Source organism: Bufo bufo, chromosome 9, assembly GCF_905171765.1.
Source record: "Bufo bufo chromosome 9, aBufBuf1.1, whole genome shotgun sequence".
Classification (NCBI taxonomy): Eukaryota; Metazoa; Chordata; class Amphibia; order Anura; family Bufonidae; genus Bufo; species Bufo bufo.
The window spans coordinates 90380630-90397000 of NC_053397.1; the positions used below are offsets into that span (position 1 = coordinate 90380630).

The 16371-nt window shown below is 44.5% G+C and overlaps 1 protein-coding gene across 1 annotated transcript in view; it reads right to left on the reverse strand.

Annotated features, from left to right (window-relative positions):
• F13B (coagulation factor XIII B chain) overlaps nucleotides 1–16371 on the reverse strand; it is a 94526-nt gene that overhangs the window by 17590 nt on the left and 60565 nt on the right. Inside the window, exon 6 of the mRNA XM_040408049.1 lies at nucleotides 1568–1747. Coding sequence (XP_040263983.1) covers nucleotides 1568–1747 — 180 coding nt within the window. The remainder of the gene's footprint in view (nucleotides 1–1567; nucleotides 1748–16371) is intronic.

Below are 16371 nucleotides of genomic sequence, written 5' to 3' on the forward strand. Positions count from 1 at the left end.
ACTATCTGTGATTGACAGCTATCTCTGAATACACAGTCATAGAGGGAAGGCTGTCATCACTGATAGGACCGCCTGCTTGACTCCAAAGCCCAGAATGAGAAGAAATTTAAAGTTATACCGAATCGTTTCCCATAAAAGTATACATCAATATGCTCAGCTTCTCCTGCTCTATAAAATGCTGCGGATAGATTATCTCGCATTTTTATGGTGTCAGGTTCCCTTTTAGGCTACTTTCACACTTGCGTTCGGTGTTCCGTTTGTGAGTTCCGTTTGAAGGCTCTCACAAGTGGCCCCGAACGCATCCATACAGCCCCAATGCATTCTGAGTGGATGCGGATCCGCTCAGAATGCATCAGTCTGGCAGCATTCAGCCTCCGCTCAGCAGGCGGACACCCGAACGCAGCTTGCAGCATTCGGGTGTCCGCCTGGCCGTGCGGAGCCAAACGGATCCGTCCAGACTTACAATGTAAGTCAATGGGGATGGATCCGTTTGAAGATGACACAATATGGTGCAATTTCAAACGGATCCGTCCCCCATTGACTTTCAATGCAATGTCTAGACGGATCCGTCTGACTAACTTTCACACTTAGTTTTTTTTCTGAAATATAATGCAGACGGATCCGTTCTGAACGGATACCATCGTTTGCATTATAGGAGCGGATCCGTCTGTGCAGACACCAGACGGATCCGCTCCGATCGCAAGTGTGAAAGTAGCCTAACATTATTTGACTGGGGCTGCCATATACACTACTGTATTATCAGTTGAACCCACCCAGAATGGTGGGTTTAAACAACAGTCTAATATATATAACTATAACTTTCCCCTGACAGACGATGTCGGGGGTGAGAAGGTTAGGGCGAAGTGAATATTTTTGCCCTATCCTTTTGTTCTTCTGGGAGATAAGCTGCCACCAGAAATGTCTGCCATCGGCTTTCTTCCCTCTCTCTATTGAATTCATATACAAGTTCAGAAGGGAGTTGGGAGAGATAGATTTCAGACATCAGCTGTAGAATGTGTATGGCAGCCTTAGTATACTTTTTTGTGGGAAAAGATGCAGTATAACCTTCCCTGCATGACTGTTCCTACAGAGGTAACTAGGACCGCTCACTGGACTACTATAGCATTAAAAGAGCAGAGATTTAAATGAATATATTCCAAGTTAGGCCTCATGCACAAGACCGTTGTTCTGGTCCGCGTCTGCATTCACTTCAATGGGGCGGACAGCACTCCGTGTGCAGTCCGCATCCGTTGCTCCGTTCCGTGGCACCGCAAAAAAAATATAACATTTCTACAATGGGCCGCCTGTTCTGTTCCGCAAATTGCGGAAGGCACACGGGCGGCTTCCATTTTTGAGGATCCGCAATTTGTGGATCGTGTGAATGAGGCCTTATACTGTGTATTTTCCTCCAAAACAATCCAGTTGATCCACTCCTTCTGCAGCATACCATGCTGCCCACAGATGTAATTGCATGTACAAAGTGACATGTTACCTTTAAATACTTGGTACTTGATACAGGGTGGTCACTGCTGCTGAAACTAATTATAGATGATAATATTTCACTTACGCACACAACTAGGTGGAGTTGTCCAGTGTCCATTCTCACAATGGATTTGCTCAGGTCCAATTAACTTATAGTTATCATCACAATCATAATGTGCCTTGTCTCCAACACGATGCAAGGTGGGACTGCTGAGAAGGATACCATGGGCAGGTCTGGGTGGTGGAGGACACCTATTCTTTCTTTCTGTAAAAAACAATTCATATATTCATTGTTAACTAACCACTTCCTCCTGAAGCCAATTTTCTTTTTTTACTATTCACCTTCTAAGAGCCATAATGTTATTTTTCTGTTCAAATTGCCTTATAAGTTCTTGTTTTTTTTTAATATACCAATTAATTTATCATATCATGTATTTACAAAAAGCAATACTGTTGCTTTCTGTTTGTATTGGTCTTATGATCTTCACTGTGCAGCAAAAATTACTTTACCTTTATTTTGTATGTCAGTATGGTTACAGCAATACTAGTTTTATATTGTTTTGTTTTATATTGCTCCAACTGCAATACGTTGTCCAAAACTGGAACCTCACCCAGTAGTACCTGCTCCTGATGACAGGTTGTCCACTGAAACCACTCCCTGATATCCAGACGGGCACCTTGGCAAAATTTCTCTAAAACAGTTTCAGCTGAGTGGATAAAGGATGCAACCAGGGGCGTAGCTATAGGGGGTGCAGAGGTAGCAGTCGCTACCGGGCCCAGAAGCCTGAGGGGGCCCAAAGACCCTTGTGACACTGGTATTATAGAAAGTGCATGCTTCAATTTTTTGCCTCAGGTAGCACAAAGGCTATGTGCTTCCTGACCCCTGGCCACAAAGCATTGAGGGAAGGGAGCCCCAAGCTGAACTCTTGCACCAGGGCCCATGAGCTTTTAGCTACGCCCCTGGATGCAACCAAGTCTACAAATTGCCCCTGCGGAAGCCACAAAGTTCAAAAGCCTGTAACAGCCAGGGATGCAGTGAAATTTGGCAGAATCTAAATACTCAAAGGGTCCCAAGGGGTAGAAGAAGTCAAGTGAGAACTTTTGGATCATTGGGCAATTCCACAGACTATGATGAACAGGAACACCGCATCTAAAACAAGCATCTGATTAATACAGGTGGAACTCCAAAAATTAGAATATTGTGCAAAAGTCCATTTATTTCAGTAATGCAAATTAAAAGGAATTGCATTATTGCAGCTTAAAATTTGAATTTTGTGAAAAGGTTCAATAGTCTAGGCTCAAAGTGTCAGCTAATTAATCCATATCACCTGAGCAAAGGGTACCTCTAAATTGAGACTTTGGGGTTTCATAAGCTGTAAAGGCTTGAAATATCTCGCATTGCATGTAATGAGTTTATCTCATATGTTAGTTTCACCTTTTAAGTTGCATTACTGAAATAAATGAACTTTGCACGATATTAACATTTATTGAGTTTTACCTGTATATTCCCATTCTGTACCCTCTACTAGGAGCAAGGTGAGCTATATGAGAGATTTGTAGACTCATTTCTATGAATCATGCAGAGGGAAGGCATTCCATATATGCCTATAAGGTCTTCAGAAGCATGGAGGGCTTGGCCACTGGCAGTTCAGTAGACCATTTGAAAAAAGCTGTAGTTGTAGAGGAATAATCTAAAGAAAAGTTTATAATCGAAGAAAATGTATAATTGGGAGAAATCTGCTTACCATTGGCATTAAAGAGGGCAATGCTATTGTCTGAAGTAGGAGCTCCAATCCATATCTCTCAAACTGAAATATGCTTGTTGATATAACTTTTGGCTTGTAAGTAAGGAAAGAATTCAAGGAACCTTCCCAGAAGTATATCTGAGATAGTCATCATTTTTGTTAGTCTACGAGTTTAACAATTTCTCAATAAGACATTTCTCACCTTTCCCATTTATAAAAGTCAGAGTTGGAAGCCCCATGTTATGTGAGGAAGGGTTAAATGGTGAGAGAAGGTGGGAGAAAAACATTATCTGTGCTTTTTATGCCATGCTCTCCATGTTGATACAAGAAGAGGGTTTACCAGGATCTCAGGGGTATGATCAAAGTAACATTGGTGTAATGCTAAACCCAGTGAGAAGGCCCTATCCAGACCACTTTATGTGAACATTAAAGTCTCCTGCAACCAACGCCTATTAATCCTGATCAATATAGCAATATTCCAAAATCGAATATGCGTAAATTTAAAGCCTTTATTCAGTTTCAGCTGCTGGAGGAAACAATAACCAAATCTAAAACGACTCCCCTTCCATAAAAAAATACGATACAACTAATTTATCTGTTTGTTATCCCTGGGTCTAAGATAAGGAGGAATATGCTGAAGCACATGTAAAAGTCTAGAGAATGCCGTCATTTTTAAAAGATTCTCCCTATAAAATATAATGAAAAATGCTTCTAGTGATCTAACATCTGATGATATAATGTGTGGCACTATATTAGAATGGTATAGCCGAGCAGGATGTCTAGTGATATTTATTTCCAAATATTTGATAGCCGAATTCTAGAGATGAGCGAATCGAAGCTGACGAAGTGGAATTCGATCCGAATTTCAAGAAAAATTCGATTCGCAACGAATGCGAATTTCCTCACACTTTTTGGTAACGAATTGCAATTTTCCTAAAATGGCTGCTACACATGTGAGGGCTGAGGACATGGGCCAAGGAACTCTGGGAAGAGGGGATCACCCAGATTGACATGCCTGCATTCAGCCAATCATCAGCCAGGAAGCTGAAAAATATATACGTACTGCACTGTTGCAGTTATTTGTTTAAAGCGTATAGGGGCGTATTACAGTAAAAAAAGAAAAACATATTCGCACTGCACTGTTGCAGTTATTTCTGGTGAAAGCGTATAGGGGCGTATTTCATTAAAAAAAGAAAAATATATACGCACTGCACGGTTGCTGTGAGGAATATGGATTATTAATTACTGTCAGCCATGTTCCCACACCAACCATCTGCTGAAAGGTAGCAGAGGTAGTGAGCTCCACAGGGGGGGCCCTGCTTCAAAGCCAGCCAGATGGCAGAGAGCCTCTATCAGTCCACCTTTGTTTACATTTCTAACCTCCATTCAGCCAGCCAGGAACCCAGCTAATTGAACAGGAAAAACTTCCCTGCAGGGGGTCTAGGCCATTCACCAGTTCAATGAACATTATCAGACATCATGGAACCGGCGGTTCATAAGGAATTATGAATCGCCTGTCCATCACAGACATAAACCAGATGCATATTTGTGTCCCTGTGGCCACGATGAACAGGCCCGTGATCATAGCGTGGTGGTGGGATGCCAGGGAGGGGAGATATACATATCTCCCCACAGAAACAAAATAACAGTACTGTGCTTGGACTCTTCTGGTAGCTAGAACCCAGGCAGATCCATTGGTCCCAGAACCACCTCCCCACGACATTCTGATCTGGAGCCTAATCAGTTTTGTGGCTCATATGCTGCCAGCCCAGCAGAAGGGGAGTGGACCGCTCCCAGAGGCCAGGAGGGGAGAGGCCGGTTGCAGTTATTTCTGTTAAAAGCGTATAGGGGTGTACTTCATGAAAAAAAATATATATATATACGCACTGCACTGTTGCAGTTATTTCTGGTGAAAGTATATTGGGGTGTATTTCAAAACTACAATAAAATATATATACGCTCTTCACTCTTTGATTGTTTTCCAGTCAAAGCATATAGTTGTCTATTTCAGTCCAACAAGAAAAATATATGCACACTGCACTGTTGCAGTTATTTCTGTTTATAGCATATAGGGGTGTATTACAGTAAAAATAAAAAAATATATACTGTGACACAGTGAGAGGTTTTGTCTGGGAAAAACGGGTATTTTCATCCCAGCATGTGCTGCTGGGCTGATTTATAGCCAGATGAGATCAAATACCGGACTGGATTTTAAGTGCCATCCGGGTTTTGGCAGCACCTGGCTGTCCTTAAATAGGCAGCAGGGCTCAGAAGCCAGGTCTCTGTGTTGTGGTCTGGGAGCCTTGTGTCTGGAGTAAGGCTTGTTACCTGTTTGGTGTGAAAACAGGTTGGTGCTGCTACGGTCAAGGATTTTTTGAGGCAGAATTGCCGCATGGTGTGAATTACCACCAACACCACAAGGTGACTTTTTGTTTGATTATGACTGCTTGTTTTGTCACTTGTCTAAAGTGTCAATAAAACACTGAACTGTTAATCCAAAGAACTTGCGCTAATCCGGTCTACCAAAGCAAAACCGCACAATACGCACTGCACTGTTGCAGTTATTTCTGGTGAAAGCGTATTACAGTAAAAAAATAAATATATATACGCATTTCACTTCTGCAGTTATTTCTGTTGAAAACGTATAGGGGCGTACTTCATGAAAAAAAGAAAAATATATACGCACTGCACTGTTGCAGTTATTTATGGTGAAATCGTATAGGGGCGTATTTCAGTACTACAAGAAAAATATATACGCACTTCACTCTAAGTTTTTTTGGTGAAAGCGTGTAGTGGCCTATTTCAGTCCAACGAGAAAAATATATACGCACTGCACTGTTACAGTTATTTCTGTTTAAAGCGTATTGGGGTGTATTACAGTAAAAAAATTAAAATATATACGCACTGCACTGTTGCAGTTATTTCTGGTGAAAGCATATAGAGGCGTATTTCAGTACTTCCAGAACTCTTTAAATTTTTTCTGGTCAAAGTGTATAGGGGCGTATTTCAGTACTACTAGAAAAATATAATTCTGCAGTTAATTGTGGTGAAAGCGTTTAGTGGATTATTTTAGTACAAAAAATATACATATATTCTTTGCTTTTAGGGATGTTTTAATTTCCGTTTAATTTGTGTAGTTCAACTACAAGTATGTCAGGCAGAGAAGTGCCAGGCCATGCACAGAGGAGTGGCAGAGAACTGAATGTTTCAGGCGCAAGCAGAGGTTGCAGCAGAGTAATGGGGCGTGGCAGCAGGAGTCGCAGCGAGAGGCCTGAGCTCCCGGTGTCATTTAGCGGGAGTGTCTTGACCAGCAACTCAGCGGTTCTTGATTGGTTAACTCGGTCATCCACGTCATCCCAAGTGACATCAGACACCCCCAGCCAACAGTCATGGGTTCGTCAGACACAACCTTTAGTTGGCATGGCCCAGAAGCAGGTCCCGTGCCCTCACCTTTCCTCAACCTGCCTCTGTCCATTGCTGTTCTCTCAGCCACAGAAGTATTGTATTTAGTGTTAATCGAGCACCAAAGTGCTCCTGTGTTCGGGTGCTCGGGTTGAACACCTCGGGTGCTCTGCCGAGCACCCAAGCACAATGGAAGTCAATAGAACCCGAGCATAAAACCAGGCACCCCCTGCTCTGAAGAGAGGAGGGTGTCTGGTTCATAAGAGAAGGTCTGAAATTGATGGAAAGACCACCGAAATGGTTCGGGAACAGCATGGGGAGGATGTCTGGATGCATCTTGGACTCCCAGGTCGCTGCTGGGAACGATGTTGTCCGAGTAGTACGCCACTTTTACAGACTGACAATAATACGCACAAAACCAAAGATACAATCGATTTTAGAGGAAAAATTGTTAGGAAACATTGTTACCTGCATATTTACTTGTATATAAAGTGTAAGTGCTGCCAAAAATTAAAAGGAACAGGCACTCCAATACACCCTTTATTACACATAAAGGAGGGCATCATACACCCTTGAAAAATTATGATTGATGGCCTGCTGGTGACCCTCAAAAACATTAGGAGCAACGGCCTGCTGGTGACCCTCTAAAACATTACGGGCGAGGGCCTGCTGCTGAGCTGACCATCTAAAACATTAGGGGTGAGGGTCTGTTGCAGAGCTGACTCTCTAAAACATTAGGGGCAAGTGCCTGCTGCTGATCTGAGCATCAAAAAATTATGGGTGAGGTCCTGCTGGTGAGCTGACCCTGTAAAACATTATGGTTGAGGGCCTGCTGGTGAGCTGACCCTTTAAAACATTATATGCTAGGGCCTGCAGGTGAGCTGACCCTCTAAAACATTACATGCGAGGGCCTGCAGGTGAGCTAACTGTCACGACGGGGAGTGGGGGAAACCCCCCACCGTGCGGTATCAAAGGGATAACGTGTAGCTGCTAGGTCAGGACGCCGGGATCAGGCAGCAGGTCACCTCCTAATGCGTCCCTAATTCTGACCCTGACTCCTAACCGTATGAGCCAACCCAGATGGTAGGAGGGCTCGTACTCCGGAACCTCGGGGCCCTACTAACCTCAGGAAATCCCTGGACTAGTAGCATGGTAAGACGACCTGTTCCTCCACAACACGGACGAACAGGAGTCTCCACTGGCCAAGCTGCAAGGAGAGGGGAACACATACAGCATATGGAGATGGCAGGTAAGTGAAACCAGTAACACACCTACCTGCCAAAGACACACTGACTGGAACCCGTGCACAAGTGCTGATGTCCACACCAACATAAAAGGACACAGCACACACCACAAACCACACAGGAACCCAGGACACCATAGCTGCAATAACGTGAGACACCACAAGAACATAATCTTAACATCTATGACCACAAGGGTGGCCCTCACTGGACAGATGGCATAAGAAGACCAGGAGGATAACTCCAGCATACACCATGGCTGGAGTACCCCTCAGCTTCAGGCATCCAGCAGAAGCTAAATAGCCCAAGCAGCCACACCCACACACACATAAACTCAGTGTTAAAACACTAGGAAGGGAGTTAACCCTTCCAACACCAGACAAGCGGAGGAAGCCACTTAAAGGGGAAGTGCACACACAAGCATAAAAAGCTACAACAGTGTCACAGCGCACACCATAGGCCGTGACACTCCCACCCCTCAAAGCCCCCCCACCAAAAAAAGGGAAACTAGTGAGGAACCCAAAAACAGGGAGGGGGAAGGGGAAAAAAAGTAGCAGAATCAATGTCAGCGCAAGCGAGTCTCCCCAGAACTGCTGCCAGCCCCTGGAGAAACACACAGGAACCAGGGTGCCAGCCACCAAACAGCCAGTAGAGACCGCACTGATCACTGCGTCCACACTCAGACACAGTTCACACCAAGTCGCTGCCAGCATGCATCCCCCATCAGCATACACCAAAGCCAGTTCAACAAGGACTGCAGCCAGCCACCACGACACAAGCAACAGAACCACTGAGACGTGGACGAGGGGAGACCCAAACACAAGTGCCAGTTCACACCAACTGCAACCACTGTTACAGAGAACTGCACTGTAACAGGATTCCCCTTTCACCCTCCCTCCGGAGGATAAGCATGTGTGCCAGAAAACGGCAGGCGACACATGCTGCGCCCTCTTCCGAAGGCACCAAGCAAGGAGCCTTTGTGGTCATACTGTCCTAAACTGCGGATGAAACCCATATGCACAAAAAAATTGTGACTTATCAGAGAACTCCTGGCGACGGTTATTTAAAGCAAACTCAGCAAGGGACAAAAAAGAACACCAATCCTCCTGATTCTCTGCCACAAAACAGCGCAGATATGTCTCCAGATTCTGATTGATGCATTCGGTCTGATCATTCGATTGCGGGTGAAAAGCAGAAGAGAACGACAATCGAACCCCCAAGCGAGAACAGAAGGCCTTCCAGAATCTGGAAACAAATTGCGTGCCCCTATCAGAAACGATGTCTGAAGGAATGCCATGCAATTTGACAATGTGATCAACAAATGCTTGCGCCAGCGTCTTAGCATTGGGTAACCCAAGAAAGGGAATGAAATGCGCCATTTTGCTAAAACGGTCCACTACTACCAGAATCACAGTCTTCCCCGAGGAACGAGGCAGGTCCGTAATGAAGTCCATGGACAGATGCGTCCAAGGATGGGAAGGAATGGGTAACGGGAGGAGAGAACCTGAGGGTCGTGAATGAGGGACCTTGGCACGAGCGCAGGTCTCGCAGGCTGCCACAAAACCCTGAACCGTCTTACAGAAGAACGTCTGCCAGAACTCAGAGAGCTGGCGGTGACACTAACCCTCTAAAAGATTGTAGATGATGGCCTCCTGGTGAGCTGCCTTGTAAAACATTATGGTTGAGGGCCTGCTGGTGAGCTGACCCTCTAAAACATTGTAGGTGAGGGGCTGCAGGTGAGCTGACCCTCTAAAACATTGTAGGTGAGGGCCTTCAGGTGAGCTTACCCTCTAAAAGATTGTAGGTGAAGGCCTGCTGGTGAGCTGACGCTCTAAAACATATGCGAGGGCCTGCTGGTGAGCTGACCCTCTAAAAGGTTGTAGGTGAGGGCCTGCTGGTGAGCTGATGCTCTAAAACATTATATGCGAGGGCCTGCAGGTGAGCTGACCCTCTAAAAGATTGTAGTTGAGGGCCTGCTGGTCAGCTGACCCTCTAAAACATTACATGCGAAGGCCTGCAGGTGAGCTGACCCTCTAAAAGGTTGTAGGTGAAGGCCTGCAGGTGAGCTGACCCTCTAAAACATTATATTCAAGGGCCTACTGGTGAGCTGACCCTCCAATAGATTGTAAGTGAGGGCCTGCTGGTGAGCTGACCCTCTAAAACATTATATGCGAGGGCCTGCAGGTGAGCTGACCCTCTAAAAGATTGTAGGTGAGGGCCTGCTGGTGAGCTGACCCTCTAAAACATTATATGCGAGGGCCTGCAGGTGAGCTGACCCTCTAAAAGATTGTAGATGAGGGCCTGCTGGTGAGCTGACCCTCTAAAACATTATATGCGAGGGCCTGCAGGTGAGCTGACCCCCTACAACATTAGGAGCGAGGGCAGACTAATAAGCAGGGGCGTTGCTAGGTTATAACATTCGGGGCCTGGGCCCCTGATGTTTTGTCCCGGGCCCCGAAAGTCCTGCCTACCAGCTAGATACAACTATATTGCCGTCCTCAGGACAGCAATACAATTGAATCTAATGCATTGGAAGAGCTGAAGGACATGTGATGACATCACAGGTCATGTGACCAAGTAAAACATGCAGTGGTTGAGAAGGACCTGCGATGATGTCACAGTCATGTGACCAGTGCAGGGGAGGACGGCAGTGAAGAGGAGAAGAAGCTGTGGTAATGTCTACTACATGAGGAGAGGTAAGTGAAGGGAGAAGCAGAGGAATGCTGAGAGTTGCGGTTATTTAACTGGGACTGTATGTTAGGGCTGAAGGGAGGGAAGTTATTTACATGGAACTGTGTGTTGGAGGTGACTGGAGAAGGGAGTGATGTTATTTACATGGGACTGTATGTTGAAGGGGGCTGGGGGAAAGAGTGATGTTATTTACATGGAACTGTATGTTGGAGGGAGCTGGGGCATGGTGATTTTATTTACATGGGACTGTATGTTGAAAGCGGCTGTGGGAGGGAGTGATGTTATTTACATGGGACTGAATGTTGAGGGGGTGATGTTTACATGGAATTGCATGTTGGAGACCGCTAGGGGGGATGATATTATTTACATGGGACTGTATGTTGGTGGAGGCTGGGGAGGATAGGATGTTATTTACATGGGACTGTATTTCGGAGGGGGCTGTAGATAGAGAGGGATGTTATTTACATGGGACTGTATATTGGAGGTCGCTGGAGAGATGGTGTGATGTTATTTACATGGGACTGTATGGTGGAGGGAGGAAAATAACTACAGGGGGCACTACAGGGGGCATTATAAACACTGGGAGCACTTCAAGGTGAGCATTATAACAGCAGGGGGAAGTATAAATATTGGGGGCACTGTAGGGGTAATATAAATGCAGGGGACATTATAGGTGTTATTATTACTGGGGGTTTATAGGGGTATTTGCCTTATTTATACTAAGAGCACTATGGGGGGGGGGTCTTATTGCTACTGAGGGGTCTGCAGAGATCTTTATTGCCACTGGAGGAACAATAGGGGGCCTTATTTCTAATGGGGGCTCTGTTAGGGTATTATTAATACTGGCTCTTCTACTAATGGAGGCACTCTTGGGGAACGTTGTCAAGGTTGCGAGCACTGTAGGGGGCAGTATTACTAATTGCGGTATTCTAGAAGGGAATAACTATTGGTGGGAGTATAAGGAGCACTATTAATATGGGGGGCACTCATTTTTCTTCAGGATACTATTTGAGGGTACAGCGAGCAGCAGGATAACAATGTGTGGACACCAGGTTGGGGGATGATGATAGAAAAGTCACATTCAATTCAAAATGGTGGTCGCGCTGCCTTCCACAGACTTCAGTCTCCAAGTGTAGAAAGAGATGATACCAGCTCTTTTCGTGCAGCCCCAACACAGAGTTCCAGAGAAAGAAAAAAAAGAAGATCTCCACCACGGATATTCCTTCTGCGGATTAAAAGGTTTTGGGGTACATAGTGAAGTTCCACTTTTTTAATCCTTTTATTAAACTCACAAGGGGAATAAAATAGCAGGCATTGAACATAAATATCTGCTGCACTGCCCAACCCGGGTTTCGCCAAAAGAGCTTCGTCAGGGGCGAACGCTCCACCCTTACTTGGGCGTCCTCTTATACAGGTAAAAAAAACGGGAGGCACACCCCTCCCTCCTTATATCAAATTCCAGAATGTTCATTCCAATAAAACCTTTCCACATATTTTTAGCCACAGAATTTTTCATGAATACTAAAACTGCCACAAAATTTGTCATAAATAATAAAATATTGCTTCACATAAAACCAACAAACACCACGCACCCATCATATACCAAAATTCTTAATCCTTCAACTTGATTTAATATAGTACCAATCACACAATCCAGAGACAGAGATTTTTTTTACACCCACTACCTTGCCTAAAACAAAGATGATTTTTTATATACACTGCTCAAAAAAATAAAGGGAACACTTAAACAACACAATGTAACTCCAAGTCAATCACACTTCTGTGAAATCAAACTGTCCACTTAGGAAGCAACACTGAGTGACAATCAATTTCACATGCTGTTGTGCAAATGGGATAGACAACAGGTGGAAATTATAGGCAATTAGAAAGACACCCCCAATAAAGGAGTGGTTCTGCAGGTGGTGACCACAGACCACTTCTCAGTTCCTATGCTTCCTGGCTGATGTTTTGGTCACTTTTGAATGCTGGCGGTGCTTTCACTCTAGTGGTAGCATGAGTCTACAACCCACACAAGTGGCTCAGGTAGTGCAGCTTATCCAGGATGGCACATCAATGCGAGCTGTGGCAAGAAGGTTTGCTGTGTCTGTCAGCGTAGTGTCCAGAGCATGGAGGCGCTACCAGGAGACAGGCCAGTACATCAGGAGACGTGGAGGAGGCCGTAGGAGGGCAACAACCCAGCAGCAGGACCGCTACCTCCGCCTTTGTGCAAGGAGGAACAGGAGGAGCACTGCGAGAGCCCTGCAAAATGACCTCCAGCAGGACACAAATGTGCATGTGTCTGCTCAAACGGTCAGAAACAGACTCCATGAGGGTGATATGAGGGCCCGACGTCCACAGGTGGGGGTTGTGCTTACAGCCCAACACCGTGCAGGACATTTGGCATTTGCCAGAGAACACCAAGATTGGCAAATTCGCCACTGGCGCCCTGTGCTCTTCACAGATGAAAGCAGGTTCACACTGAGCACATGTGACAGACGTGACAGAGTCTTGAGACGCCGTGGAGAACGTTCTGCTGCCTGCAACATCCTCCAGCATGACCGGTTTGGCATTGGGTCAGTAATGGTGTGGGGTGGCATTTCTGTGGAGGGCCGCACAGCCCTCCATGTGCTCGCCAGAGGTAGCCTGACTGCCATTAGGTACCGAGATGAGATCCTCAGACCCCTTGTGAGACCATATGCTGGTGCGGTTGGCCCTGGGTTCCTCCTAATGCAAGACAATGCTAGACCTCATGTGGCTGGAGTGTGTCAGCAGTTCCTGCAAGACGAAGGCATTGATGCTATGGACTGGCCCGCCCGTTTCCCAGACCTGAATCCAATTGAGCACATCTGGGACATCATGTCTCGCTCTATCCACCAACATCACGTTGCACCACAGACTGTCCAGGAGTTGGCAGATGCTTTAGTCCAGGTCTGGGAAGAGATCCCTCAGGAGACCGTCCGCCACCTCATCAGGAGCATGCACAGGCGTTGTAGGGAGGTCATACAGGCACGTGGAGGCCACACACACTACTGAGCCTCATTTTGACTTGTTTTAAGGACATTACATCAAAGTTGGATCAGCCTGTAGTGTGTTTTTCCACTTTAATTTTGAGTGTGACTCCAAATCCAGACCTCCATTTTTTTTATTTTTGTGTGATTTTGTTGTCAGCACATTCAACTATGTAAAGAACAAAGTATTTCAGAAGAATATTTAATTAATTCAGATCTAGGATGTGTTATTTTTGTGTTCCCTTTATTTTTTTGAGCAGTGTACATATATACATACTTATAACCGCACAGATCATGCTTCGACAATCCCTCCCTATCTATTTATTTAAACAGGGTTTCAGATCAAAGTCCACATTTAACCCGCCGGCTTGCAGTGAATCCATCCTATATATCCATTCCACCTCCCTTCGATTGATGTTCGCTACTGGGTCCCCCCCTCGTCAGTTAGTTGTTACCTTCTCTAAACCAACAAACCAGAGTCCCTTTGGATCTTTCCCATGACACTTCTTAAAATGCATTGGAACACTGTGTGTTTTTCCATACCCTTTTTTTATATTGTTAATGTGTTCCTGTATTCGTGTTTTTAATTTCCGTAGAGTTCTTCCGATATACACTAAACCACACGGACACCTTAACAGGTAAATAACTCTCCACAGCTTATTTCTCCTTTGATGTTATACTCCACCCCATTCTTCGCAACTATTTTCTGTATATTCCTCTTCTTTTTGTCATCTTTGGTGCGGTTCCTGCGGTTTCCTCTTTTTTCTTGGGATATGGCTATGTACCAAGGTGTCACGCAAATTTGGAGCTTTTCTGTATAAAATCTCCGGTCTCGCCAGAATAACATCCCCCAAAGTAGGGTCATTTTGTAACAAGGATCAGTTCTTCCTTATTATGTTCTTGATGGGACCTGCAATAGCATTGAACTGCATGAAAAATGTGAACCTAAAGTCTTTTGCTTCTCCTCTTACTTTCTTATTATCCTTATTCTCTGCTCTATGTTTTATCTCTTCATGCACTTTCTGTAATTTCTCCTTATTATATCCTTTGTCTTCAAAACGTTCTTTTATAGTTTGACTTTGTTCCTCAAAATCTTTTTTATCTGTACAATTCCTATATACACTCATTAGCTGTCCGTTCGGTAAATTTTCCAACCAGGGCCCAAAATGGCAACTGGTTGTATCTATGTACCCATTCACATCAGTAGGTTTAAAAAACATCTTTGTTTTTAATGTGCTTCCTTCCACTGATATTGTGAGGTCCAAAAAATTGATCTCCGCTGAACTAATCTCGCTAGTAAAAACTAAATTCCAGGTATTCCTATTTAGACCATTGATGAAGTTCCTCAGCCCTTGCTCCTCCCCCTCCCATACTATCAAGCAGTCATCAATAAACCTTTTCCATAAGGTAAGTTTACCTCCTTGCTGTTCTTGTTGTAATAAGGGGCTTATCCTTTCTTTCTCCCATACGGACATGAAAATATTTGCAAAACTGGTGGCGAATTTCGCCCCCATCGCCATCCCAACCTCCTGCAGGTAAAAAACTCCATCAAACCAAAAATAGTTGTTGCTAAGGCAAAAATCCAGACACTAACAGATAAACACTCCTTGTTCGTCCGACATATCTAGATCACTTCTTAATTGTTCTTTGAACGCTTGAATCCCCAGATGCTTCGGGATACTTGTATACAATGAAGGGATATCAGCTGTAGCCAGCCAACTCCTTTCTGATACAGGACCATAGGTTTTTATAATATCGAGAACACTCCCAGTGTACTTCAAGTAGGATGGGGAGGATTTGGCATACTTCTGTAGATAAAAGTCTATGTATTCTGTTAACCGGCTGGTAAGAGACCAAATACTGGAAACAATAGGCCTCCCCGGTGGATTACACAGACTGTTATGTATTTTGGGCAACTGATAAATAACTGGATTAAGTTATTGGTACTATATTAAATCAAGTGGAAGGGTTCGACATGTCCATTAGGAATTTTGTTATATGAAGGGTGCGTGGTGTTTGATGGTTTTATGTGAAGCAATATCATATTATTTATGACAAATTTTGTGGCAGTTTTAGTATTTATGAAAAATTCTGTGGCTAAAAATATGTGGAAAGGTTTATTGGAATGAACATTCTGAAGTTTGATATAAGGAGGGAGGGGTGTGCCTCCCAGTTTTTTTACCTGTATAAAAAGACGCCTAAGGAAGGGTGGAGAGTCCGCCCCTGACAAAGCTCTTTTGGCGAAACCCGGGTCGGGCGGTGCTGCAGATATTTATGTTCAATGCCTGCTATTTTATTCCCTTTGTGAGTATAATAAAAGGATTAAAAAACACCAAAGTTGGTGGAACTTCACTATGTACCCTTTTAATCCGCAGAAGAAATATCCGTGGTGGAGATCTTCTTTTGCTGGAACACTGTGTTGGGGCTGCACGAAAAGAGCTGGTATTATCTCTTTCTACACTTGGGGGCTGGAGTCCGTGGAAGGCAGTGCTACCACCATTTTGATTCAAATGTGACTTTTTGTGAAAATTACCCACTTCGCACGGTTGGTCAGCGACGCCAAGGAAAGGAGAAAAAAAACAACATACACAGTGGTGACTTATTTATTTTATTTTAATTTTATTTATTTGTTATAAATGATAGAAAAGTGAGGAAGCTAAAATGTCTGTGTGTTACACTCTGCAGAGATTAGGGCGGCTGAAAGAAGTTGTACAGACCAAATGGAACAGATGATGACAGACATCTACATCAGAGGAGACGTCACCTGGGAGGCCCTGTATGTGACAGGTATGTGCTGCTTTA